Source organism: Struthio camelus, chromosome 5, assembly GCF_040807025.1.
Source record: "Struthio camelus isolate bStrCam1 chromosome 5, bStrCam1.hap1, whole genome shotgun sequence".
In the NCBI taxonomy this organism is placed as follows: Eukaryota; Metazoa; Chordata; class Aves; order Struthioniformes; family Struthionidae; genus Struthio; species Struthio camelus.
The window spans coordinates 50,511,000-50,538,825 of NC_090946.1; the positions used below are offsets into that span (position 1 = coordinate 50,511,000).

Genomic DNA, 27,826 nt, shown 5'->3' on the forward strand with positions numbered 1-27,826 from the left:
CAATAATCCTTCCTTTAGCTGTTTGCACAACTGTTCCTTCTAGGTTCTTCTACTCCTGTCTTCTAATAAAAATCTTTTTAAAGAAGTTATTTACTTTGTCTGTCACGTAATCTAATCAACAGGAGTATTTATCTCTAAAAATACTTGAAACAAAACAGACCGATAAATTTACACAGACCCAAATTCTCTTCAGCTTGCTCCACGTGACATTTTGAAAGTATATTTTGTTTGCTATAGCCAGATTCATGGATTTCTGCGTAACATTTCTCACTTTGGTATTAAGTTTCCTTTCTGTCACTGCTGAAGCTATCAGCTATGGATGAATATGTGGAAACCTCTCTTTTGCTCTTAAAAAAAGAAAAAAAAATCTCTGTGAAAGAATATTTCTTTCAAGGAACAATGCTTTCTTCTCCTAAATATAGTTTTTTAGGATGACAGGAAAAACTTCCCATTCAGAGTCCCTGATTGTCTGATGTTTATTTTCCTAGGACTGTCTATATTATTCTGATATCTTCTGTAGTACCTGGGTAAAGGAGCTATCAAAAAGAAGGGTGGGAACTTGGTCTGTGCACAAAAGAATTAAAATTAGCAGAAACTACCAAAGAAAAGTAGAAATTCAAATTTCTGATAAAAAGTAACTAATATTTGTTGGGAGGGATGGATCTCTGTTGGATCATTTGCTTGCTATTGAAATGATACAGAAAAAGCTTTGAATGCAAAAGTGTTGGAAATTCTTTGACCTGACGGTTTACTTAGATGCATCTGTGGAATGTGACTTTGGCAAAATCAACCGAAGTTATTGTACTTTCTCCAGGTAGCAGGCATGTTTATTCACAGGCATAATGTGACACTATGTATCATGTTGTTTGAGAACTTCACAAGTAATAATGAATTTTATTTTAAAGTATATTTCAATCAGGAAAAGATTGCTTTTTCCGTTTTACAAATAGTAACTGAAGCATACAGAAAGACCAGTCTAAGAGTCGTGTTTTCCTCTAAACTGGACCGTGAAATCATTTAGATGTGGAAGATGAATGATGTTTCCCATCAAATTTAATAACATTTACCCTTTCTTTGTGACCAATTACAAAAGGGAGCCATGGAAGATCAACTTTTAAATTTAGTGAAAAAAGAAGCCTGTAGTAAACAAACTGAGAAATGTTACTCCTGTCCATAGAGTCCATCTAACTTTAGTGCCTTAAAAAAAATATGTTGGCAACACTGGGTTTTCACTAGATCCCATTATTGTTTCTGGATTTCAGTAGCGCGGAGAGATCCATTCCACATTACTGCTGGAGTCAATGATACAATAGGTTTAACAAAGAAATTAGTCTCCATCTGACTCCACAGAAAATCAAATACTTATTATCAAACACAGAGCAGGTCTGTGCTTTCATAACCTGAGACCTCCAGCACCATTCTCTACTGAAAGCTAAACAGTTGAGATGAAAAGTGTTTTGATAATGTTTGACTCATGAGTTTAAATGGCTTTTATTAAATATTTGTTCAACTCCAATGCCTGCTGAACACTTGGGAAAAGAGAATCGTTGTTAAAATATCAGTGCCATCACTTTCTAATTAGTGTGTGAAAATTCGCTACATAAACTCTTCGGCACTTCTCAGAGTGGATTCGTTCCCACCCACCTCCTGCCCAGCGCGGCCACCCTCCCTCCACACAAACCTTAATTCGACATGAAAGAATAGACATGACAAGTGCTCATTTTGACTCTTGAGAGTTTGGGCAGAAAAAGCTAAACAGTATGAAAAAAGTAAAAAACGCTGAGTTAAAAAAAAAAAAAAAAAGCAGGCGTTTGCCAGGACCCTGAGTGCACACCCCCTGCCTCCAGGGGTTTGGCTTGCCTGTGCTCAAGTCGCTGCTGATAAGGTGCAGCTGCATAATCTTGGTTTGGGCTGCTGGGAAAAGAGCTGTGTGAGAAAGAGCTATAAGTAAGGGGGGTTCCTGCCTCCCTCCCCGCCTTGGCACAGAAACTTCTTTCAGGCTCAGCCCTCGCCCTTGGCCCCTGCAGAGGCTGCAGTGCTGCCTCATCCACGCCTGGTTGCATCCTTCCCGGGTCTGGACCTGACCCTGAGCCACCCACTTGACTTCCCAGCTTGAGCTCAGACCAGCCTCACCACAACAGCTTTGGGTGGCCACCTCCGGGCTGTCGGCTGACCCTGACTACCGTCACCAGATCACTCTGCCCTTCTTGTCTGGGTACTGCAGGACTGCACCTTGCCAGGGCCGCCGAGCCCCGTGCCAGCCTCGCTGTCGCCCTTGGCTCCTGCCTTGCCTCCCCTTACAGAGCAGCTGGCTCTTGCTGCTCCCCGGCAAATTCTTTTATCTGCCATAAGGAATCCAGGGCTAATGCCTACACACCCTCAAAGAACGAGAGAAAGAATAGAAGGTAGAAATGGAGCAAAGGATAAAAAGCCTTTGCAGGTCACCTTAGGCATTGCTTTTTGGCAGAAAGCGATGTCAGTATTTATAGCTAAGTTAAAACCCGTGAAAGCACAGGTCATAATGGAAACACTGACCCTTAACTACTGCAGTGCTAGTGAGTGCCACCCCAGTGAAAGTACTTGTAAGCTGCTTGCAATAAAAAACCTCTTAGTTTCAGCCCTCCAAGTGTCAGTCCTCTATACTGGTTAATATTACCAAGGGAATCCTTGCCTGACAGAATGTAATTTAGGATCCATTAAATATGATTACTTGGCCTTGAAAATGATGGATATTGAACAGAATTATAGGATCACTTTACAAAAGAAAGGTCTCTTTTACATCCTTTCTTGTGGGGCATTAAATAAAGCCTGAGAAAACTCCTAAGGGACTCCTGGCATTTATAGGTTACATTTATGAAAAGAGGGATTGATATTCATATTAAAAACTGTAAAAATTGAACGGGGTGATGTAGCAAGCACGTGGACAGCTGTGATATGTCTAAAAAGTGAATGGCATGTTCACCAACTGTTTTCGTGCTTCAATTATATTAGAGATATGAAAAGTGCCTTTAATTTCAAGCTAATCTTTCATGTTCTCTATTGGAATATTAACCCCAAGTGATTTCCCTAAGCTCCCTGTACTTTTCACTACTTCTACATTTGTAACTGAAGTACTCATGCCAGAGGTTTTCAAAATTCTCAGGTCTCTCTTTTCATCGTATTCTTTACTAGCCATATGTTGGGCGTAAGTTTGAATAGGGATATAATGTGATTAAGCTGTTTTAAACTAATTGTAATCTAATAATGAGAAAACTATATTTTAGGTACAGGGGAAGGGTTGACTTTTTCCTTACTGAGGGATCTGCCCTGAAGTTCAAATGTACAATGCAAATAGACAGTTTGATCTTACCTACATTTCTCTTATTTAAACTTATAAACTGAAATCCACTAACATTCTTTTTTTATTAATTTTTCCACGGAGAAGATGGGTTTGCTAATCTGTAGAAAAGGCTGGGAATGTGGCCCCAAAAATCAGAGAAATAAGGTTTGTGGATGACTCCCAGTGAAAATAAATCCTTCCTTAGGATGGAGGGAGAATAAGGAAAAATTAAGAGAATACAATAAAGAAAAAGAAAAGATCTTCTGCCTAGATCTGCTCCATCTTACTCTCTTGCCACATAACAAGCTGGCTCGTGAGCTACAATATCCTGAGAAGCCTGTCTTCACTCTGATCAGTCCATCTCTACACACAGGTTCTCTTTACAGAGAGAAATTCCATCCTTGCCACCTGCATTTTCTTCATTACGCTTATAAGGGAACAGATTCATCACTAAAGCTAAAAGCACATAATCTACTTCATAGACATAAACAAAATCACAGTATGTCTGGGAACAGCACAAGACATATGGCCCACTGGCAAATCTTGGCTTACATTCTCTCTATTTTGAGATGAGGAAGGGTGTTATTATATTTTAAATATAAAATTTTCAAGCCAGTATTGTCAATGAATTCCCTAACTACTGATGTATAACGGCAGTGTGTATGTTAAGCACATATTCAGACAATACAAGATTCCACTGATGTGTAAATTGAACAACTGGCATATGCTGACAAATAATAATGAGCAGCTAAATTTTAGTTATTTTTTAAACGTTACTGTATCAGCTTAATGACATTAAATCACCTCATTGATCCTGTAGGTCTGCCAACATTCAGTGCACATCTGACACGAGTTTGACCACATCCGGAGGCAATCTTTCTACTGCTTCACATTATGTGCAATCATTTGTACCTCTGTATAGGTACCGGTGCAATATTTTATGGGACTGGAACGATTTAATGATTTATACTGCCAACAGCTGCTACATCTAAAGCTGGGCAGATTTCAGAAAATCTCTGAATCTGCAGTAAAGTAGGTTAACTCAGAGGGGTTTTTTAACAAGTAAAATAGTGACACTCAGCAGCCTCACGCCTGAGGCACACATCAAGCAGACACGGGTTTTAATTCCTGTTTTGCCAAATTCTGAACAGAGACTTGAACAGGGATTTTCCATATCCCCGGTGAATGCCGTAGCTATTTGTGTATTCTGGGGTCTCACCTTCCAATTTCAATCAGGAAAACACATGCTTGACATGAGATGCCTTCACAGAAAAAGTTATGTTAGTACTAACACATACTGCCAAAAAATTACAGTTTTAGTGAATCAGCATTTTCTGATAGAAAAGTGGTTTAATCAAGCAGTTCTTGACCTGTTCCACTTATGTGAGTTTTGCATTAATTTTGGTGACTTCATAATAGGTAAGACAATGAAGAATTAAGGTTCTATATTACTCATTAAAAATTAAAAATATTCCCTTTAGAAATGCTATTCTACAAAAGGGTTTCCCGATAGGTATCATTATAATTTCATAATCCTTAGCATGCAGACTAATGCAGTATGAATTGTCTAACCTGTCCCCATTTTTAAAGGAATCTTTGAGTCCATATCTGGGAATATTTAGCAACATATGAAGTCTCTTTTAGTCTACTTTTTCTTTTCAGTAAGTAACTGGAAATCTTCATGGAAGGGGATGTAGAAGAAAGAAGAAAGATAGATGGTTATAAAGAAAGGAGCACTAGGCAGCCCTTGATCTATGTACTAAAAATCTTTATTAACTATTTTCCAGTGTATGGAAATGAACATAAAACTATATTTTTAAAATTATGCATAATTTAATTATTCCTTAGACAGCAATCTTAGGCATCAAGACTAGGTCAGAAGCACATTTTTATGGTTACGACATAAACCCTGGCAAATAGGAGCTTATTATGGAAATGCTGACACAACCTGAACACTTCAAGTGCAAAGAACAATTGTATCTCATCCATTAAGTCATTAAGTGCATTGTCACAAGCTGATCGTACTGCATGAAGGTGGTTAACAATGACATGCAAATAAAACAAACCATGTTTAACTGATGTCAGTTGTCATATGTATTTGATAAGTTTTAAGAATAAAATACATTACAAAATTTTCAGTGTTGTATTGTTTTTATAAATGCTGCTGACTGTGATTCTGAAGTAGTCAAGCAAGTTATACTTGCAATATGCTTTTTCTTTACACATCCCCCTCTGATCTCCGTTCTATAAGTGAACTAAATAGAAGCTGGAACATCAGCATGGACAGAACGACATTTCATTCTGTGAAATGTTTTATAAACATTCTGTCCTCTTGCATGCATGCACTTGCATGCATTAAGACTGTAGTCCTAAGTTTTTGATTTCATGCTGTTTTAGGGTTATAACCACAGATGAAATTTGGGATTTTTTTTCTCCTCAGGATCAGATGATCTGCAATACCAGCTTCCTCACCACTATGCCATACACACGTTTAAATATCTTTCCTTTGCACTGTTGTAACTAGACTGCACTGCAGTGTTTTTACAAAGGTGCCATACACTATAGCCAGACATTACATTGCTCTTCTGCTGCGCTGCATGTACTGCAGGATTTGTCACACCATGCATTGTTAGATCCCTATCAGAAACTCATAGGATTTCAGACCTGGGAGTGAAACTAAATAATTCCTGTGACTTCTCTTGTTTCATCCCATCATTCTACTTTTCTTTTTTTTTCCTTTTTTTTCCTAATCAATATTTTTTTCAAAATATTGGTAGGTGGCATGGAGAAAACACTGAAGACCTGCTATTGCTACAGCAATAAACATAGATAGGCTGCTGAAAAAATATCCAAAATTGTGCTGTGATTTTAAAGCAAAGCTAAAGATGTGCTTGCAGATATGACTGGGCAAACATTGAGCAGAACTGAGAGGAATCCTATGGTCCACGCAGACATATGGGCTGGTAGGGTAGGACTGTGGTGAAGAGAAGCATAACTCTTTTGGATTGGCCATCTCTGACTACTGCAGATTAGTAGACAACTATGGGCAATGCATTCTCAGTTAATCGTTTATTCATCTCGATATAAAGATGTTTGCTGCTACCAAATGAGTGCCTTGTCTCTAACTCATAAGCGTGGGTAAAATGTATGAGGTTCTGCGGATTTGTAATTGTTGAGTTTCCAAACTGTACTAAGGCAAGCAAGACAGATTGCAAGATTTTCCTTTCACTTCTTTTGTCAGCATTCAGTAACAAAAAGGAGACTTTCTCTTCAGACTGGTGGGTTTTTCTGTTTTTAAATCTTGTATTGTATTGGTCTCTGCCAGGTGACTTTTGAGTGTTAGGATAGCCTACTTCTTTGCCTATTTGTTGACTGAACTTCTACTAGTTATGAATTCTTATTACCATTCTGAAGTTATTAAATATTTAATATTTATTAATATTAATATCTTTATATCAAATACCCCTATGAAAACTTGGAATTAATCACAGGATGGCAAAATTATGCCATACTTTTTGCCAGACCAAAGACCTTTCAGAGTGAAGCACCTTCAGCTTTTGACTTACTGAAGCAGGAGTTTGAACGGAAAGTTACCAAACTCAGACCACATTGTCCAAGAAGATGTTCATAGTAGATAATATCTCTTTTTTGACTAAGAAATAAAGCAGAGGAGGTTACAAATGGAGGAAAGCATCAGGGTTTTTAGGATTTCTATGTAAAACCGATATATACCTATATGGCAGTGATCACACTGCTGGGCAGAAGCAGCCTCAATGCCGGATTTGAAGCGAAATATGTTACTTATCCATACTGCTTGCCTATTGGAAAGCTTTCAGGGTTAGCTCTGGGCAATCTATTCAATACTCCCAGGAAGAAATCCTCTTCTCATAGCTCACTCAAGGAGGTACTTATGTGAAAACAGGCCCTGGAAGTTCATGCAAGCTGCCTGGCAACTTGCTTGTGCCCTCTGCCCGTGCAGTGATGTCAGAGGACTGATGTCAAGCAGGCAAGGTAGTTTGGACTTTGTCCTAGAGAAGTCCAGTGTCCCCACTTGGGCAAGGACAGACAGGGTTTGTGAACGGATGAAATTCAGATTGCCAGAAAAGGAAATATGAAGGAATGCTTCCAGTTCTTAGGAAGATCTGGATTGCAAGGAGCTCCTAGGATTAACCAGACATTCAAACTATATCTCTTTGCTTATAGGGATTTAGAATATTAAACTACAAATAGAAAGCTAACAAATTCAGTAACATACTGGTAAAAGGTAGGCTTAAGCTATGGAAGGGAGGGATGAAATCCTGAAGAATCAGTATTTTCCAGCTCTCAAATACAAAGCACAGTAGGCAGCTGCAGGCTGGCATTTAACTGGAGAGGTATCATGCCGTCGGGACCATTCTGGAGTAGCTGAAGACATACAAATAAATGTGTAGGCTTTATTACCATTGTTACCATGTGTACCTTTTGTTACCATTTTTGTTAGCCCTATGTTAAGGGGAAATTAATTTAAAGCTGAAATCAGTAGAGTGAAATATTGAGATGAAGAATATCTTTTACCTTAATGTCCAATCCTGCATATCCTATGCAAATAAAAACCTGTTTTACCAGTCAAAAATGTATTTTTATAGAAATTAATACATTTATGCTCCCTGCAATAAGAAATTAACAGAAATTAAGCACATCTATTAAATGCAAAAGTACTGCTTGATTCATCAGAAATATTTTGTAAATAACAAGATCAAGTCTAAACGAAAACATTTAGATTCCAAATCAAGGTAACCTGGTTCATAGAGACTCTCTGTGTGTATAGAAAAGTCTACTAATGTACTGATGGAGGGGAATTTTTGTGCAAGTCAGTATAGGCACACAGGAGGTTAAGATTAGAAGGATTTCCTGGCTCATCAAATCCAATTTCCTGCTGTCACAAGCAGTCATGTGTTTCATATACCTACAGACTTCCTTCATATTCCTTCAGACTTTTGAGATAGTAAACATACAGCTTCCCTAGCTGAACCACATCAACCTTTATAAGCTTTGTTGCTACTTCAGATTTTCATTCCCCTTTTCCTTTCACCTGTCCTGTGCTCTTGTAGTGAACATCGTCCGTATTGAAAACTGAGAAAAAATATGCATTTACATTTTGAACCATGCATTATTTATCCTCTATTGCTCCTTCATCTTCAGTGCACAGGGATCTCATTCTTGTTCTCTTTTGAATTTATGTGGCTAAAAAATCTTTTGCTATATATATATTTATATTTATGACTAATAAGGCAATCAATTCTTATTTCACCACTACACTTCCTAATCGCTGGGGCTTAGCTTTCCATGCTGATCATTCCTTGATTTCATTAATTCTCCTAATTTCTCCAAAATCACTCTTCCTTTTGAAATCAACAAATGTAAAGATCAACTTCTGTTCATCTCGGTTAATCTAAATGTAATCTAGGTGTGATCACTTGAAAGAATGTTATTTTTATCATCAACTATTTTTCAGTGCCCTTAGTGCTTGCCAAAACCAAACGTAAATCAATATCAACATTGATTCAGTGAGTATTCTGTGTTGTCTACCACATCCAGGAATAACTGGTTCCAAATATCATTACTGATATGTGTTCCCCAGGGAATGGCATGGAAACTGGGCTGTCTTTTTGACTATTCTGTTCCCAGCTCATTTGTTTCTCTTTAACTCAAGCTGTGGTCCCACAGCACCATAAGCCAGTATAAGTGCCAGCTCCTCTGGCCTTGCAGGACTCTCTGTACCCAACTGTGGATTTTCTTCTCCTTTGTACTAGTGGCAGTGCCCTGCAAACCCTGAACCAAACTATTGCAGAAAACTAAATGACAAAGAATATTCTCTGCCCCGGAAAAAAAAAAATAAATAAAATTTAGTTCTTGTCAACACTGGAACATTCAAGTTCTTTGCAGGCTTAGGTCAAGATTCCCCGTGAAATCTTAGAAGTAAGAAGCGGTAACATGCTTTTAGTGTCTAACACGAACATTGCAAAATTAGTAAGTAGGCAGATGCTTATACTTCCTTGAGGGCATAGAGCTCCAAAATTAAGTACCTCTGAAGAAAAGAACCTGCACACTTCATGACCAGAAAATAGTTTTAAAATGAAATATTACAACAGCAATCCCTTATGTATACCTAAAACATACTAGCAATATTGATAGAATCACAGAGTGGGTGAGGCTGGAAGGGACCTGATCCAACTCCCTGCTCAAAGCAAGGACAACTAGAGCAGGTTGCTCAGGGCTGTGTCCAGCTGGGTCCTGAAAACCTGCAAGGAAGGAGGCTCTACAACCTGTCTGGGCAACCTGTCCCAGTGTTCCACCACCCTTACTGTAAAAAATCTTTTTTTATACTTAAATAGAATTTCCTGTTTTTCAGTTGTGCCCATTGTCTCTTGTCTTTTCATACGGCACCACTGAGAAAAGTTTCGATCTGTCTTCTTCATTGCTTCTTGCCTCCCCGTTAGGTATTTATTTGTACACATTGATGAGATCCCCTCTGAGCCTTCTCTTCCTGAATCTAAGAAGTCCTAGCTCTCTCAGCCTCTTGTATACGCCAAGCGCTTAATCATCTTTTTGGGCCTTCACTGCGCTCCAATATGTCCATATCTCTCTTGTACTGGGGAGCCCAGAACTGGACACAGCACTGATGACATTCTTGTTTTTCTCCAGCTCTATTTTTGTTTATGTTCATTCTACTCCGTTCAGTGAAAGCAATTCATTTCAGTTTTACTTGCAGTCATTTTCATCTCCACTCATGGATGCATATGTCTTGGTATGATATTGCATAGTTTATAATGTTTCAGTGATGTAAGGCATGCTTTATCATTGAGCATCCTAGGCTAGCAGATGGCACCAAAAGTGCGAAGTCAGAAAAAAACCCATGCTGATTACACATAGGATGTGCAACTTAATATTGCATTTGAATTTTTCACTTCTCGGTCACCAAAAACTCCTTAAAATGAAACAAATGAGTCTACAGGAAGGAGGTAAAGAGAAGGTGAAATTTCTATGGAGTACATCAATCTGTAGATTAATTAATACATTGATTACATTTGAGAGCCTGCATGTACCTGTCTTCCCACTGAGATACACACTGTGCAATCAGTGGTAATTTAAAAATCAATTGCTCCTCTACAGTAATTAAATGTGTCCATTTAAATAGATATAATTGATAGAGCCTGCAACTAATTTCAAAGCAGGGACTCTTAAGGGATTCTAGAGATTAAGGGCTGTAAGGCAGCAATTTGTGGGTTTTTTACCCAACAAATGAACATCCAAAGCAAATAAACTGTTTTGTGTATTGGTTTTAAATTTAATGCAGCAGATATGAAGTTTATCTTGAAATACACTGCTAGACAAAGGTAAATATCTTGCTAGATAAAGTCAAAAAGTTAAAAGTGATTGTAGCAAGCCACAACTGTATCTTAAAGGTATTGAAATGTAATTATGTATAAATTTCACAGAACCAAAAGTGTTGCTTATAAAATTCCATCATGTACTTTTACAGTCTCACTTTTTGATATAATGCTCTAGCTGTTTACAAGTCTGGTTGAATAAAGTTTACTTCTCTTGAAAATGTCATTAAAAGTTGCTTTTTGTTTTGAGCACATATGAAGAGGGTTTATGGAGCTTTTGCCACGTATAACGTTTAATCCAATAAAATATGACGCTCGCACGTGTAGAATACACATTTCTGAGATTCATTAAACAACTATTTCCCCCCAAGGCAATTCATTGCTATGCGCCAGAGGGCTCTAAGACGGACTTTTTAGGAAAAAAAAAAAAAAATAGACAGAAAATAGGACAAGAGAGAAAGGGAGAATGCTAATACTAGCATGAAATGCATATTCACAGTTTTAAAAGTCTGTGCAATTTACTTCAGCCCTGAGGTGGCATTAATTGACACATTAGCAAGTTATATATTGTGTTATGTCCCCATTTAGTCTAAAATTCAATATAAATAACACCAGGGAAATCATTGTAACACATTGCATACACAGCACATGTGCTTCAAAGTATGGAACACCTTACAAAAGCAGACACAATATTAATGACAATGTGTTCCAGCTAATTCACAGACTGCCCCTGCAATTCATATAATTGAGTTGCCAAATGTCAGTTTGCAGGGATATCTTTACAGTATTTAGGATAAAATCTTATAATTCTTAAAAATTAAGGATAATTGAAAATTATTTGAACAAGGCCTGGTTTTACATACAAATGTGCTATACTGAGGACCTACAAAAAGAGTAGTCGCTCATTTTTTATTGATATTGAATCTGAGACACTAAAACTGATTCCAAACAGGGTGATTTCTCTGAAAAACAGTGACATGCATTTAGAATAGTAGGGTAAAAGAGTTACATAGCTTATATTGTTCTACCAACTTGGAAATCAAGCTTTCTTCTACAAAAGAAAGAACAGTTAAACATGTTAAGATCTGAAAATAGCTCCGGATAATAAAATTATACTATTGTCCCTTTTTTTGAGGGAAGTTTAGTGATTCTTTCACTTTTATTTCTGCTTTCTTTTATTTTCTTTTGAAAAATGAGTGAATCACAGAATCTTAGATGTGACAGTCTGTGGCTATCAGGAGAGCCAGATCTATTTAACCTCTCAAGTGCCAAGTCAGATAATGATCATGCACATGTTATTTCGGTATGCCCTTGTTTTATTAGATAGCTACCTGTATTTCTGCATGCGTATTCTCAATATGTAGAAAATTATTATGGAAATGTTAAGATTTGCATATATGGATAATGAATAGCAATATCTGCATGTGGAAGGATCAGAAGGAAAAAAAGGCAGGAGAAGGGTTACAAGAATGGCATGTGTTCATACAATCCAGATTAGCAGGTCATCAGGATGCTAGCAGTATCTACCTGCAGTTTATCAGGACATCCGGACATCCAGGCAAGGATGCAAAGGACACTGAGTAAATCCCAATGATTTGCTAAAGTGGGACAAGGTGGTGAGAATAATCATGGTCAGCATACAAAAAGGCATATCCAAAACTAATATGTGGGTACGAGTGTGAATGACTGAAATCAGTTTTGCTTTGAAATAAAACCACCTTCCACTCCTAGGAGGTCTTGCATTGTTGCTACAATGTTGCAATATTATTTCCAACAAATCAAGCATATTTTATTCTTTCATTCTTCAGCATCATAAAAGCAAATAATTGCTTCCCTGTGTTTGCAGGGTTTTCTACTAAAACATATTGAAGGAATTAATCTGTTTTGTGATAAGTGGGCCGTAAGACTGAACATGGTATCTCTGGATTACCCTCTATACTGACTCCCAGAACTATACAAATTGATCCTCAGTTGGGATAAATTGTTACAGCTTCATTAAAATCAAGAGAGCTACAACAGTCTACACCAGCTGTAGATCTGCTACATTAATTTGTTACTGGGCACAAGCAGAACTCAGCTGCTTGCATTCTTGCTTCAGATCAGACCAGATGAGAGATTTTGTGAAGTATTTAGATCAGACTGTTGAGGCTGGATATGCTTTAGGATGAAAGAGGCACTTTAAAAGGGGGGTGGGAAGGATCAGGAGGTGATCTACAATCTGCATTAAATGATTAGTTAGTTTTCTGAATAACATTATGAAATGCAAGTGGCAAATATTCTGTATGTTTTATAGGTGGGAAATTGACACCTAGAAGACTAAATGACTTACCTGTAGCCATGCAGTGGTTTGAAGCTTTCAGCTACCAACTCTCCTAATTTCTAGTTCTCCATTTTAACTGCAAGACTTCACTGCCTTTCAAAAAGGTAATAAATGATTTTATGCTATTACAGTAATGATCAACACCATTTAAGCTGTTTTATTGATCATTTAAATTTAACTGCAAATAAATTGTGTCCTGTGGTGTTAAAATTTGACCTATGTGTTGCCAGCTAGGTCAGATATTATTTGGAATCATGTTCATGAGAGACTGAGATCTGATTTTTCTAACACTGTTAAACTAAGAAGCAGTAATTGCTCTGTATGCTTGGTTGGTATACTGGTTTCCAGATATCAAAATATACATCAAGAACAGTTCCCCAGTTAGGGTAAGCAAAACTATCTTATGTTTAGGCCTGTAAATGCTGCCAACTTTTCTTTCATTGATATAAACAGAAGCCATCACTAAACAGATCAGTAGCTTTTTTTATAACAATAGGAGATCTATAGAGTACTTGGCAACAGTAAGGGAGAGGTTAAGTGGCCAGATGACTGGCTGTATCTTCTATCTAAAGACAGAAGTACTTTTTGATTATTCAATTCCCTATTTTTTTATTATTTAATCAGCTGGCAACATACTGTACTACGTTTGTTTGTACTACGTAAGCTGCATGTTAGTGAAAAATGACTGATTCCTAGGTTAATTCAGTCTTTAAAAAAAAAAAAAAGTATAAATGATGCCTCTGATTCTGACGCTCTCTCTGCTTTGTTGCAAGTAATGAGCATTCTGCCTCATGAGCGAGAAGCGCAGGATGGGGCCTATGACACACAGAGATGAGGGTGAAGTGTTTAGAGCAGTTTAAGGAACAACTAGGTACCTGAACGCCTTGCTGCAATTGTTGAGAGTAGTCTGTTAACAACGTAAAGGTAGTTTAAAAAGTCAAAAACAAGCAAAATACCCCAGCAATGAAAGCTGAGTCCAAATCTTTTCTCCATGTTAGAGTGTTATTGACATAAGACAAAACTTGCACGCATCTCTTGTTTTGTGAGGGATAGCAGGCATTTGGATAGCATGATGTATTGGAAAAGAATGCTGAAATTTCACCTCATAAACTAATTGAGCTCCTCACTGCCACCTGCTTCTCAGCTTTCTTGCAGCCTTGACTTCCAACAGTCTTAGCCAAATACTTTCGGAACAGCCCTGCCATTGGGAGCTTCCCCAGCATGCGTGATTGCCTCTCAAATTCCCTGTCAGGCTGGCAGAGAGGGCTGAGCACGCAGGGGAGAAGGGTAATACAAATTAACTGCAGCTGTGTTTTCCGCTGGACATGGGAGAAGTCCAGAGGAGACATATTAGCTGTTGTATGCCAATGCAGCAGCTGTCTAGCTTTCTAGGGTATTTCCCCTTATCATACCAAAGGGTCCAGCCCTCCACCGACTTAAATCTGATTTGTTGTCTGCTCCGTTCAGCCCTAACTTCCCTCCTTTCCTGATAAGAGTTGGATCTTAGCCTTGCTCCCCCACACAGGGAATTTTAGAGAAAGGTTAGCTGAAGGCAAGGTATGTGTGAGCTGGCACTCTGCTGTTGCTAGCAAGTAAATATTGTACACTTAGATAATTCTTTTGTTGTTCTTTCAAGTCTGTGTGAAAGAAAAATAAACAAAGCTCTTAAGAAAATGAATCTATATTAAGGAAACAAACCTTCAAAAGGGACTTAAAACTTTCTCTTCAGCATTGCAAATTCACTCACAAAGCTAGTCTAGTCAATTACTTGGTTAAGGAAAGGGCCTTTCCCTACTGAAAGCATAAAATATACCTTCTGCTGGGCCTCCATAATTTCTGGATTAGGACAGATCTCTTTAATACAAAAAAAAAAAAAAATAGAGCTTGTCTTTGTGTGAAAATCCTGCTAAAGAGCTTAGGATATGTAACAGAGTACATATTGAGCCATATGCACAGATGGCAGAGTTTAAACTCCGGTGACCAGCATCATAGTATTGAAATAAGGTACAAGGAAACATTCATGGTATCTTTGCCATGTTGGTGCATCCTCCATTATGCCCCAGGATCACAGTCATATCATTTTCATTTGTATATATTTATTCATATATGTTGTTTTGTATACAGACCCTGCTCTGGGTCTAGGAAAAGATCATCTGGCCAGAGGCATGAGTGCAGTTTAGACAATGGGAAGTGCCAGTGGTCATGTTCCTATGTGGATGCAAGCCATCCCAGATTCAACTCCATCTTATATATATTATTAGCATATTACTGGCATTGTAGGGTATAACTCTGAGGTTAACATTTTTTCCTAGTTATGTGGTTTTGATGTATGGAAATAATGCTAATTTAGGAGACTTTGCCTATGAAGATCCTTATAGTAAAAGGGCACTAGTTCTCTTTGGTATGTCCAAGAAACGTAATGGAAGCCAAATAATTCCATTGCATCCAATTCCATTCAGATCTGCTTGTGGGTTAACAACGCTTTATCTCTGACAGCAGAGGCTGTAACAAAAACTGAACTTGCCAAAATCACCTCGTGCAAGGCCATTGGTAAGCCTCTCTGAAACTTACCTATTTTGACTATGACCTTAGCTGACTGGAGGAGGAGGAAGTCCTCTAATAGTTAAACTAGAGAAAGATAAATATCCTTAGGATTTAATTACAGGGACTTCTGTATGGGACAAGATCAAAGGTATGTCTCTACCAGATCTCATCTCCAGCATTGACTAGTACTACCTGCTTTGGAAAAAGGAGAAACTAAAGATCCTACACATGGAATGGTCTGTCCATAAGGAAAATTTCATCCTAATGCCATTAGGCTGAAAGAGACTTTTTTTTTTTTTTTTTGCCCTGAAGCAGGAGCGTTCATATCACTTCCCAAACTCATTTATATTTTTAATCTTTTCTAGATACTGATATTTTCTAGATAAATATCCAATCATTTCTTGAATCCTGTTCCATGATGCACCACAGCAGAAAACACCAAAGATAAAAGTTCACTGTGTAGAATTTTGTCCCAGTATTTCAGCACAATCCTGGGTGTCCTTTTATAATAACTTCATAACTTTTACATTATATTACAGTCCTCTTCTAAAACTGTCATTGCTCAGGACCCTATTGCCATCTCCTCTTCTGTGAAGAAGGCGTTGTGCAGTCCTACAGCACAATTGGGACGTATGATCAAAGTACTTGAGCCAGATGAGCAGGGACAGCAGAGGCAGAACTACGGACCCCTAAGACCTCGTTGAAGGTAAATCTATGCCTGTAACTGGAAAGTTTCTGCCCAAAAGAGGCTACAAGCTAACCAGGGTGGGTGGAGAAAGCGCACAGACTCAGATAAGTTGGACTATAATAAAGCAATGTTAGGCAGTGTTATAATCGGTAGTCTGAGCACAGGAGCAGCCTCACCTGTATCCTTGCATTTTATTAACAGATTTTCCCGGTGTATCTCTTACTCTTTTCTACGCATGTTCTTTTCTCTTTTATGAAATCAGCGCTCTCTGGATGTTTTCAGCACTTCGTAGCTGTGAACAACCACTAAGCCCCTACAACGGAAGAAGGCTCAGTGGAGATGGGCAAGGGCGATGTGTCCATGAAGCTCAGGGGAAAAATGTAGGGTGTGACTGACAAAGCTTTGCAAAGACAGATGAATTTGTCTCAGGGCAGGGGGGACTGGATGGTGGCTTTTGTTTTAGATAAATGACTATATCAGTTGCATAGGTCAACTGGTTCTGTAAGTGTTTTTTCCCCCAAATTCACCAAAAGAGCGTGAATGTCTCCCTGAGTTAGCTGCACTAGCATGGGGGGAGCACGTGCTGGCTCAGCCCAACACGGGGTACAAAAACTGAACGACTAACAAGAGAGCTCGGAAGGGAGCAACGGGCTCGAGCTGGCTTCAGCCCACGTACTCCCCGGGTGGTCGGGGTGCCCAGCGTCGATACGGCGAGCATGTGATGGAGATGGGTCATGGGGCTCACCTTTGTGTTGTGACTCCACTGCATTTGCAGTCGCTATATTCTGCTAAGTGTACCTTTCTATTGTGCTGTCAGTCTATCGCTGAATCTCTCCGCTAAACCAAAACCCCAGGCAAGTCAAGCATCTTCAAGTAAGTAAATCTGGCATTAAACATTACACGCTCCACATGTGGAATATCTACAAGAACTGGATCAAAGACTTTTGGACTCTGACAGTATTGCACATCCAAGGCTAGCAGTACCTCTTGTGGGGTTTTTAAGACTTAAAAAAAAAAAATTAAAAATAAAGTGTCTCTGCCCAAACCTCTAGGCCATGAGGTGTAGTTTTTATGGTCTGCTGACCACGGAGCAGTTTAATTCGCTCGGTACGTTTTGGTAGAAGACCCCCCCCCCCCGCCCCGCACCCAGGGAGAGGAGGCTTTGCCTTCGCGACGCTACAGAACGCAACGCGCACGGCCTGCGCGGAGCGGGGTGTCCACCACCGGCAAACGCCTGACCAGGAGCGGCAGGGGAGAAACAAAATCGGAACTGAAGACGCCCTCAGCGCTCTGGGCCAAGGATTTTGCCCTGCCTCCATGAGCGCAGCCCTCCCCGAGCCCGGACCTCCCTCCTCGGGCCTCTGCGGCCCGGCGGGGGGGCACCCCAGGCGGCGGCGGCGGCGGCGGCGGCGGGGCAGGATTGCGCGGGGGGAACGGAAAGCTCCGGCCCGGGTTTCCCTCAGTCGCGGCGTCTCGCTGCCATCCGGGGGGAAGAGTTTAGGCAGCGGCAACTTCGGGAGGGATGAGGAAGGTGGTGGCGCGGTCGCTGCTTCTCCAGGTTGTCCCCGTCCTGTCCCGTCCCCGCTTCCCCCCGCAACCCCAACCCCAACCGCTGCCCGCCGGGCTCCTGCTCCCCCTCTCGGCCACGTTTCCGCGCTGGCCTGGGCTATGCGGCGGCCGCGGGAGCTGCGCCGGCCCCTCCGCGTGGGGCAGAGCCGCTGAGCGCCCTGCGGTGCGTTGGGCCGGGGCGCCGGGCCCTGCCCGCTCCGCTTGTGGTCCCGGCCTGGTGGGGGCGGCACTGCCCGGGCAGAGCTCGCCATGCGGCCGCGGGGCGCCGGGCCGGGCCGGGCCGCGGCGGCCTCAGCGGAGGGCGCTGGTTTGCGCTGAGGGAAGCTGCCCTTGGTTGTCTGCCCGTTCGCGGTCTGCTTCCCATAGGAGCCGCTTCATGAGTTGGTCTCAAGTATTTTAACTAAACTCAGCTGCGCCTGGTTTGGGGGAAAAGCGTTCCGGATTTATCCATTTGGGGTGGAAAGAGTCTGTGCCAGGCGTCTCAAGCTGTTTAAAGAGCATTTAGGCTTGTTGTACTTAAAACTTGTCCCGTTTTCTTTTCCTAGTCTGTGGATTTTTTTTTTTTAATTTCGTTTTTGCTTCATCACACGTTTTGAAAGATGCATGGAAAGTGGGGACCCAGGAGGTGCGTTAGCTTGAGGGACAGTAACACTTGTTGATTTCCCTGTAAGTATTGGGGGGGGGGGGATTATGTTGCTGGTCAACGTTATTCCCTATTACAATAATTATGTTTTTCGGTAGGAAAGCTGGTGAAGAAATCCAGGCTACAACATGTTTGTCTCAGTGCTCAGATTCTTATCGAGGTTGCATGCTAAGTACTTTGTCCATCAGCAGCTAGGTTTTCACTTGTCCCTTTTGTAGTTAACGTAACAAGAGGCACGCTGTGTTTCTTCACACATGTTTATTATTATAATTAATTTTCTTGTGTTTGTGTCTGGAAAACTATAAACATTAGCGTATTTTAAGGGTCTACAGATATACTAAAAACAACTTGGAACACTCCTTCACTGGCAAATTGGAAACACAATGTATTTTCAATTCTTAAATGGCTTGTTTTAGGTATGTTAATGAGTCATAGAAAAACAAGCTTGAATGTTCATCTTGTGTTTATTCCCATGCATCAAAGCAGGATGAGCAGTATGTGTGTGGGAAATTGAAAGATGTTTGTCTAGCCCCTTTTGAAGATCTCCAGTGCTGGAGGTTGTACAGTCTCCCTACGTGACTTATTTGTATGCTCATGAAGAAAACCTTTGTAACTGTAAAGACAATAACGTACTTGAATTCTCTGTGCAATAATTTGAACTCACTTCTTGTCATAACTGTAAGTGACATGGGGAACAACTTATCCTTTGCAGCTGGCTTTTATGGATTTGTTTTTACCAGGTCACCTCTTCTTTAGATTAAACGTTTCCAGCTACTTTAATCTTTTCCTGTGTGTTATGTATTTAAGCTGTGATCATTCTTGATCCCCTTTCCTGGTCTCTTTCCAATTAGTTCACGCACATGAGCCAATTTGAAGGGTAGTATTCAAAACTGGAGAGAGTATTCCAGCTGAGGCCTGAGCAGTACTGAGTAGTACGGAATATTTATGTGCCATTCAAGCTGTAATTCTGTTCATACGTCCTGGTTTGATGGCATGCTGTTGTGAAAAAATAACAAACACTATTGACATATAAAGCCTCTGTTCCACTTAGTCTCCAGGTCTTTTCTGTATAACTATTACCTCATAAGTTTTTCCCCTTCCAGTTGATTATTCCTGCCTGAACAGAAAATCTTACATTTTCTGTGTTTTTTTTTTCCCCCCAAGCTTTATTTGATCAGTGAAGGATTAAAATTCAGAATTTTCTTCCATCATGCTTTTCAGCTTGTTTCAGCTTGCTGTCATCCACAAAATTAATAAACATAATCTTTATTTAATCATTAAACAATACTAGTTTTAGGAGGATCTCCTGTGGACCTTCAGTGGCCTACATTACTTCTTGATCCTATTTTTCTGCATGACCTTGCAGCCAAGATGAAAAGTACTATCAATTTAATGTTAAATTGCACCTAGTCCAGAAAGTAAAACCTTAGCACATAGGAAAGTACATGTTTCTGACTCTAATGGGGACAAGCTTGTGTAGTTCCAGGTTTGGTAGCCAAGAATATTCCAAGCTTGCCTTCTGTTTTTTGATCTTTAGCAGTAGCATGTTTATTCCTTAGATATGCAGGGCACAGATCACCCTGAAATAGATGTGGAGAAATCTATCCTTAGTAAATAGGATTTGAAAATATATTTAGGCCACACAATAACACCCATTTTAGCTGCATTCTCTTTTCCCTGCGTCCCATAAAGTTCAGCTCATCTGAACCTTCAGGCTTTCACAGGCAGAAGACCATAGCAAAAAGCAGTACTCTGCTTTAGACACCTTATACTACAGAGCTTTTTCCTCGTTCACCAGATAGAATCTTTAATACATTCATAAGCTAAACATAGAATCCCTTTTATAATATGTCACGGCTGTTTCTCACTTTGGACTTTTTTCTTTGTATGTCACTGTGATATTTGAGCACTTTCCTGATGTGTAAATTAGATCTGTATGACAGTATCTTTACTGGAATTCTTAAAATTTTACAGTACTTCTTTCTCAGGAGATTTTCATTCCCTCCTAGCAGAGGCTGCCGTGAACCTTAGCTGTAAAGGAAGTTCCAGCAGAGCAGAGAAATAGGCTCTTTTCTTCAGACTCCTTGTCTCTAACTCTGCTCCAGGACAGGCTAGAAAGCATTTGGTGTTACATCCTTACTGTCAACTCCCTGCCTTCATGTTATGTGACAGCAACTGGCAGGAAAAGGGGATCTCTTAAGAGCATTGTTATGGGCAGTCTTGCACCTTCTTCAGCAAAAAGAAGGCTGAAACTGAGTGCCTGGTAAAATTGTGTCAGAAGAGAGAACAGGACAGAGAAAGCTGACTTTCTCAGCTGCTCCACTCCACTGGTAAATTCTGATAGATTAGAGAATTCCACAGTGTAGGGACTACTGCCTCTAAAGCGTACATCCAAGCATTATTAAATAAGGCCAACAATTATATAAGGTCATATCTATTGGAAAGATCCTACTAGTTTACTAAGTTTCTTTCCATTACATCTGAGAAGCTTGATTCACCAGATATTTTCAGTCTTTTGTGTTGTGTCAATGTTACATTGTTGACTTTCAACATAATTTGCGTTAAATTGTAGTAGGCTTTTATTCTGTGGAATAATTTAGAGTGGACTTTTCCTTTTCAGATATTTATCTCTGAATTTTTATTAATTAGGAACATCAATTCTTTGGCAAGAGGAAGGGCTTTTAGAGACGCTGAATAAACAATTTTTTTAAAATTATATCTTATGCTGATATGTAGAAGGAATACACAACTTGCGGTATCAAATCATAATTAATAAATTACAGTTATAAATCATTTATTGTGTATCTCAAAGTTATTACAAGATCTATTATGCTTATTTTAAAATTTGCTTCCCCTCTCCCTTTTTTTTAATAAGGGGAAATAGCTCATACTGTAGAGGTATTTTTATTCTTATTACTCCTGTGGCCTGGAATATTTAATCTGTTTAGGTGCTCCAATTTAGGAACAATATGACCATTTGAAATTACTCCAGAGGAGATGAAAAAGAGTGATCATTTTTTTCAGAAAAGAAGACTTAAAAGCAAAAGTTAGAAAACTAGAATTTTCTTATTTAAAAAAAGGAAAGAAAAGAGGAAAGAAAGGAGACTTTGAATTCATAGGGTTGTTACAGAGAACATCCTTCAATTTTCCATGTTCCTAGGGGAAAGGACAAAAAAATCCTTTCTATTAAAGAATGGTTCAGCTGAGTATGAGGAAAAGCTTCAAAGCATTGGAGCAGGAAGCCTAGTGATGTTTTTTTTTTTTTAAAAAAAAAAAAAAAAGCTCCTTCAGCAAAAGTTCTTGAGAACATTTTGGAGGTTGTCTAGATCTGAGCTGGCCTCTCGGTGGAAAGCTTGGACTAAATGGTTGCTTGAGGTCCTTTTTAGCTGTTTCTGTGAACATTTGAATAAAATTGCAAGTAACTGAGAGCATCAAGAGTTATTTTTTTCTTGTTCGCAAGTCATTACGCGTTAGATGAGACACAGTAGCTTGCCTAAGTGCGCTCTGACTATTGACAGTTCAAGGAGACTTAAAACCAACTGTTGCATGATTTTGCATTATCGATACTGCATTCCTTATCATGATTTAAAATAACCCCATTGTTTTATTTGATTTTATTATTTTATATTTGTGATGACTTAAGCATATACACATCAGTGAATGCCACAACTCAGAAATTCTAGCTCAGTTGCGATACAGTGAACATACCATGTGCTCCTTACTTTAGAGATAGTGGCCATCCTCATCCTGGTAATAGTTAATGGTTACTGTCTGTTACTCTGACTGGTTCTGGCATTTGCCATTTTGAGATAAAAGCAAAAATGATTACAGTACCATTTCTTCTGGAGATGGTTGATAAGATACAGAAATGTGAATAGTAACTCTTTGTGTTTAGTTTCAGTCTATTGTTAATTTTCAGTTCTCACATACACTGCATTTTTATTTCTGAAGTCCAAGAATCTCTAGTTCTGTTCTCTTTCTCTCATTTTCATAAATATTTTATCTGGTAATTAGAATTACTGTTGTAAGGGAGAAGTACATCACAGTAAGTATATTTTTAAAGGATATGTTTATCTGTAAATAATGTAAATATCAGAACGTAGCTGAAGTTCATATGATTTGGAAGTAACATGCAGGTTTAAAAAATATCTGCATTACAGAACAGACGACTTAAACTTATTTCTTTCTTCTGGAAAATAGTCCCTTTTTTCCATCTCATGTAACATAATGAGCGATTACGCTGTTAGTACGAAGCATTTTCAGCTTAGTTAAATTAAACGTATTCTAATTCAGATGTTGTTGGTCTCTTAGGTAGAAAGTGAGACAAACCTAGGCAATTATGTATTAACGTAGGCTAAAATAATACTCTCTCTCTTATTTTAGGGACCTGTGGGATTTAAGAGTGTCTCTCCTAAGAAAGTCTGCTGCTTCTACACCCTTCCATCTTAGTGTGGAATTGATGATTTCACTTGAAGTACTTATTTGAAGAAATTAACAATAGGCAAGGTGTAATTGTTCTTTAAAAATGTTGAAAGTTCAGCAGTGTGTAACAGCTAACAGGATACCCAGGAAAAGACCATATGTTTGTGACATTTGCTATAAACAGTTTGAAACTCCATCAAAATTAGCTAGGCATTATCTGATACATACTGGTCAAAAGCCATTTGAATGTCATGTATGCCATAAAACGTTCAGACAGCTAGTCCATCTGGACAGGCATCAGTTAACTCACAACCTGCCTTTTAAGTGTATTGTTTGTCACAGAAACTTCAAAAACTTAATCACTTTCTTTAAACATCAGCAGCTTCATAATGAAAATTACCAGAATGATATCAAGCAAGCAGAAAAACCTGTGGATTTAAAGCAAGATAGGGCCTTTTGTGGCATATTTCGATGTTCTGTTTGCCGGAAATCTTTTGCAACTGAAGAGAGGTGGATGCTGCATCAGTGCCCAAAGGCAGATCATCTACGTAGTACCAGAAGGAGAAAGAAAACTCATGCTTGTGAATCATGCAACAAGACATTTCCATCAAGATCTAAACTACAAAGACATTTTCTTATTCACACTGGTCAGAAACCCTTTAAGTGTTCTTCATGTGGTAAATCTTTCAGACAGTCAACACACTTAAAAATCCATCAGCTCACACACACAGAAGAAAGGCCTTTTCAGTGTTGTTTTTGTCAGAAGGGGTTTAAAATACAGAGCAAACTCATGAAGCACAAACAGCTCCACGCTAGAAATAAGACCTACCCCAATATTATATACAAAGTGAAGAATCTTAAATATTCTAGACCACAAAACTCATTGGAAGGAAAGAGGGATAGTTTGGAGAATGCTGATACTTACGAGTCCCAAGAGAATGACCCTCATGATGCTCATTCTATTTATATTGTACCCTACCAGTGCCCAGTGTGTGAGCAGTGTTTTGAAACAGAACAGGTTCTGAATTTGCACAAATGTTTTTACCTGAGAGATGGCAGAAGTTCAAATAATGGTACAGCAGTGTGCAGCCGCAAAGTCAGCATGAAAAATAAGATTTTGATGAAGCTGAAGCATGCTGGAGAAAAGGCATCAAATTCTTCTCTGCCTGACAGAAAAAGAATTAAGTCAAGTCACTTGAGAAGTCGTGACCCGATTGCAGCTAGAGATCAGCGTTCTGATCAGAGTGCTTCTACTAAACCTTTCAAGGACTGCCATAGCAAGCTTGTCATGCACAAGGCGATTAGTAATAAGAAAAGAAGAGCGTTCACTGTGCCATTACCTTGGCAAGAGCACCTGCAACATCACGAGTTAGGAATTAACTTAAAAGGTATGCTTACTGGTGAAAGAATGTTAAACGTCGATGAATCAGTGCATAATAAAGATGATGCTTTTTATGGGTCATCAGATGATGGTTTCTTTGATAATCCAGAAGTACTTCACTGTGCTTTTTCAGCTCCTACTGAAAATATACATAACAGACACAAAGTGTGTAAATGTGACAGATGTGAAAAAATCTTTCCTTCTTCATCCAAACTTCAAAGACATTATCTTATACACACAGGACAGAAGCCCTTTGGCTGTAATGTTTGTGGGAAGACATTTAGACAGTCAGCTCACTTAAAACGACATCAGCTCACCCATACTGAAAAGAGATCCTGTAAAAGCCCCCTTTGCCAGGTGAAATTTGAAAATCTGAACAAACTTTTCAATCATCAGGGAGATCACATTGAATTTAAGTCTTCTCAGCCTGTGGGTTATTCCCAAAGACCTTCACAAGCATCTGGCTTTCAAGATTTTGTGCTGATTCAGTCAAATCAAGCAGCTGAAATCAAAGTTGAAATTGAGCCCGGGGACTTTGTTCTGGACACCAGCAGTAGAGACGCACAGCCATATTTGTGCAGTAAATCCCTGAAAACAGAGCAAAGCCCTTACAGTCATTGTTACAATGTTTCTGAAGGTTCAGGAAAAAGTGAAGTTATTAAGAAATTATATCAATGCAGTGTTTGCTTTAAAACATTTAAATCACCTTCTAAGCTCGAAAGACATTATCTAATGCATGCTGGACAGAAGCCGTTTGAATGTTCAGTTTGTGGTAAAAATTTTAGACAGGCCCCACATTTGAAAAGGCATCACCTTACTCACTTTAAAAAGAGAGCTTAAACATCAGTTCAACTGAGTAGGATAGCAGCCACCAGAGAAATTGTTTTCATCAAAAATTGATAGTGTCCCACTAAATTATGTCAAACATTTTGGTTACCTAATTAGTAAAAGGCTGCTATTGACTGAACGGTTGACTGAAAGGAGTTCTCTCTTATGTTATGGAGATGACCTGAAGAAAAGTTCATTTACTGTCTTCAAAACTGTCTACCTGATGTGATTTGTGATGTATCTGAGACTATGGTAAAAACAAAAAAAAAAGGAACAAAAAACCATTATACATTTCTTTTCTTTAAAGGGATTTATAAATGCACGTTGTTACTGCATTATTAGTGTTGTGGCAATGTGCAGTGCTCTCTGAATCAGGTATTTTAAACGTTATACCTTTTCCTGTCTAGTATTTTGTGGTAGTATGCAGTCCAATGATATCTATCAAAAAGTAAAGATAAAAAGGTAATTCCCAGCATACAGAAAAATGGTCCTTTTACATTCTCCTGCCTTCCTAGATGTTGCAAACAAAGAACACTTGCTTTGTTTAGTTTGTGCTTTTTTAAAAACTGATGGTTATTTTTAGACTGAGAAGATTCAAAAAAGAAAAAACTGAAGCAGAAAAAGTCTAATGAGAAAAATTGTTTATGTAGCAATATAGAACACTTAATAGAGAAAAATGTTTACTGCTTTGTAATGTGCTTGGAAATCTATGGATTATATAGAGCAATTAGGTAATTTTCCTTATGACACAGTATGAGTAGACATGCTAAAGTACTAAGGTTTATGATCAGTTCATCCCTTTCACCACTTCATTATCTCTTCTTCTTAGTGTACTTCTTGCCTTTTCTAGTTTTTTGGTCAGTTCTGAAGTATTTTGCTGCAAGAGGATAAGAAATTAATATTATTGCACACACGTACTGTCTGTTCACCGAGTACTGGTCTGCTTTCCTTCTAGCATACATATTGCACCAGTTACAGAAAAATTTTCTAAGATGTGATAATAACTATGACACGCAGCTTTGTCAGAAAGTCATATTCTCGTTACATTAAGTGTAAGAAACTGAAAATGACATTTAGTTCAAATTAATTCCCGTTTGTATTAAGAGAATCTGTAAGTATACTTACTTTCTGGTAAGTGGAGGGCTTTGCCTCTTGTGCCCATGGGGTTGGCAAAAGCTATAAATTTAGTGGAACTTTATTCATTTTGAGTAAGAAATTCATTTTTTTCCTCTGAAAAAACTACCTTTTATTAGTATGTTTTCCGCTGTTGTGCAACTTCTGAATCGTTGAAACACAAAGTTTTAATTCTGTGTCTAAATTAACATAACTGTAAGATACATGGCATTCTTTTCACTATTTAAATAGATCAATATTTATTTAAGTAACTTGTTTTTGACTTTTTAATTTTTGAAGTGTTTTATCTAGGTCTTGTTGTGGCATAAGCTCTGTAGTATTCAGTATAAATGAAGTGACGGGTGAAGGGTTTTTTTATTTTATTTTCCTACATGTGACTCTTTCCCATCTTCAGAGAGACTGAAACCAGGAAAAATACTTGGAAACAGTCTGTAGTTACTGTGATCTTTGTATGACAGGCTAATTCAGTACCTTAAGATTGACTATAGCTGTGCATTGAGGTTCTTTTCTCCCTATGTGAATTGTTTCATATTGAAAGACAGAACACTGTATAAAATGTTTTGAAGGTGTATTGTAGAGCTCTTTTAAAATACTTGTAATAAACTATTTTATTTATATTTTACTTTTATTGTACACTTTATGTGCAAAGTAGAGTTTTGAAACTGCAGAGCATTCAATATGCAGAAAAGTTGAAGACTAGTTGTCAAAGTAACTAACACTTTGCATGTTAGAACAAATAGATTTTGTTTCCAACGTTTTGCTATAAAAATAAAATGTAAATATGTTTAAAGAGAGTAAGTTCCTTTCTTAAGGGGTCACTTTGGAGGGATGAATGGACATACACAGGAAGTATTACTCTCCGATAAATTTGGAAACAACAGTTCCATGGGGATCTTAAGAGATTTCAGAAGAGCAGCAAGGGCAGTTTTGTTCATCTGACTCTGCTCCTATACAAAAGTTTGTGCCAGTATAAATTCCTGATTCTTGGGGAATTTAGTGTAAACCAACTGAAGAGGGGTGAAGAGTGCTCTAAGTGTTAGGGAAAACAATCTAAGGTTCAAATTCTGTCTCTTGAAGTCAATAGTAAAATTATCGAAGTACCTTTGAGAATTTCAGCTAGAGTGATTTTCCTGATGTTAACGATACTTAAATAACACTTCATATTGTTCATTAGAATGTTAGTCATTTTACATAATGCTTCAAGGCAACTTCAAGCCATCAGTGTTTGAAGTTTCTTTAGTGGCATGGCACAGAGATTGGCTGTTGTTTTGTTAGAAAGAGCTGAGGGCTAATAGTAACAATCTGATACTACTAAAGTGCCCTTGTGGCAGAGAAGGCCAACGGTATCCTGGGCTGCATTAGGAAGAGCATTGCTAGCAGGTTGAGAGGGGTGATCCTTCCCCTCTACTCAGCACTGGTGAGACATATCTGGAGTGCTGGATCCAGTTCTGGGCTCCCTAGTAGAAGATAGACGTGGAGCTACTGGAGCGAGTCCAGCGAAGGGCTACTAGGATGATGAAGGGTCTGGAGCATCTCTTATATGAGGAGAGGCTGAAGGGAGGGTGTAAAGAGGATGGGGCCAGACTCCTTTCAGTGGTGCTCAGCGAC

General features: G+C 38.8%; 2 protein-coding genes across 6 annotated transcripts in view; both read left to right on the forward strand.

Annotated features, from left to right (window-relative positions):
* The window catches only part of DPH6 (diphthamine biosynthesis 6), a 265,858-nt gene extending 249,599 nt beyond the window's left edge, over nucleotides 1-16,259 (forward strand). The window contains exons 15-16 of one of the 2 annotated variants that reach the window (XM_068946343.1): nucleotides 12,983-13,113; nucleotides 16,120-16,259. In XM_068946343.1, coding sequence (XP_068802444.1) covers nucleotides 12,983-13,065 — 83 coding nt within the window. In that variant the 3' untranslated portion in view covers nucleotides 13,066-13,113; nucleotides 16,120-16,259. Of the gene's footprint in view, nucleotides 1-12,982; nucleotides 13,114-16,092 lie in introns of both variants that reach the window. The other variant, XM_068946342.1, reaches the window with a different exon arrangement.
* Nucleotides 16,260-17,697: 1,438 nt separating this feature from the next.
* Nucleotides 17,698-27,005, forward strand: ZNF770 (zinc finger protein 770). Of its 4 annotated transcripts, none has more exons than XM_068946353.1 (3): nucleotides 17,727-17,799; nucleotides 18,356-18,476; nucleotides 22,837-27,005. In XM_068946353.1, the coding sequence occupies exon 3, from the start codon at nucleotides 22,979-22,981 to the stop codon at nucleotides 25,094-25,096; it is 2,118 nt and encodes a 705-aa protein (XP_068802454.1). In that variant the 5' UTR covers nucleotides 17,727-17,799; nucleotides 18,356-18,476; nucleotides 22,837-22,978; the 3' UTR covers nucleotides 25,097-27,005. The 4 variants fall into 4 exon arrangements, with proteins under 4 accessions (XP_068802453.1, XP_068802454.1, XP_068802455.1 ...); XM_068946354.1 differs by having other exon boundaries at nucleotides 17,741-17,799; nucleotides 18,410-18,476; nucleotides 22,837-26,999; XM_068946352.1 differs by lacking the exon at nucleotides 18,356-18,476 and having other exon boundaries at nucleotides 17,698-17,799.
* The last annotated feature ends 821 nt before the right edge of the window (nucleotides 27,006-27,826 follow it).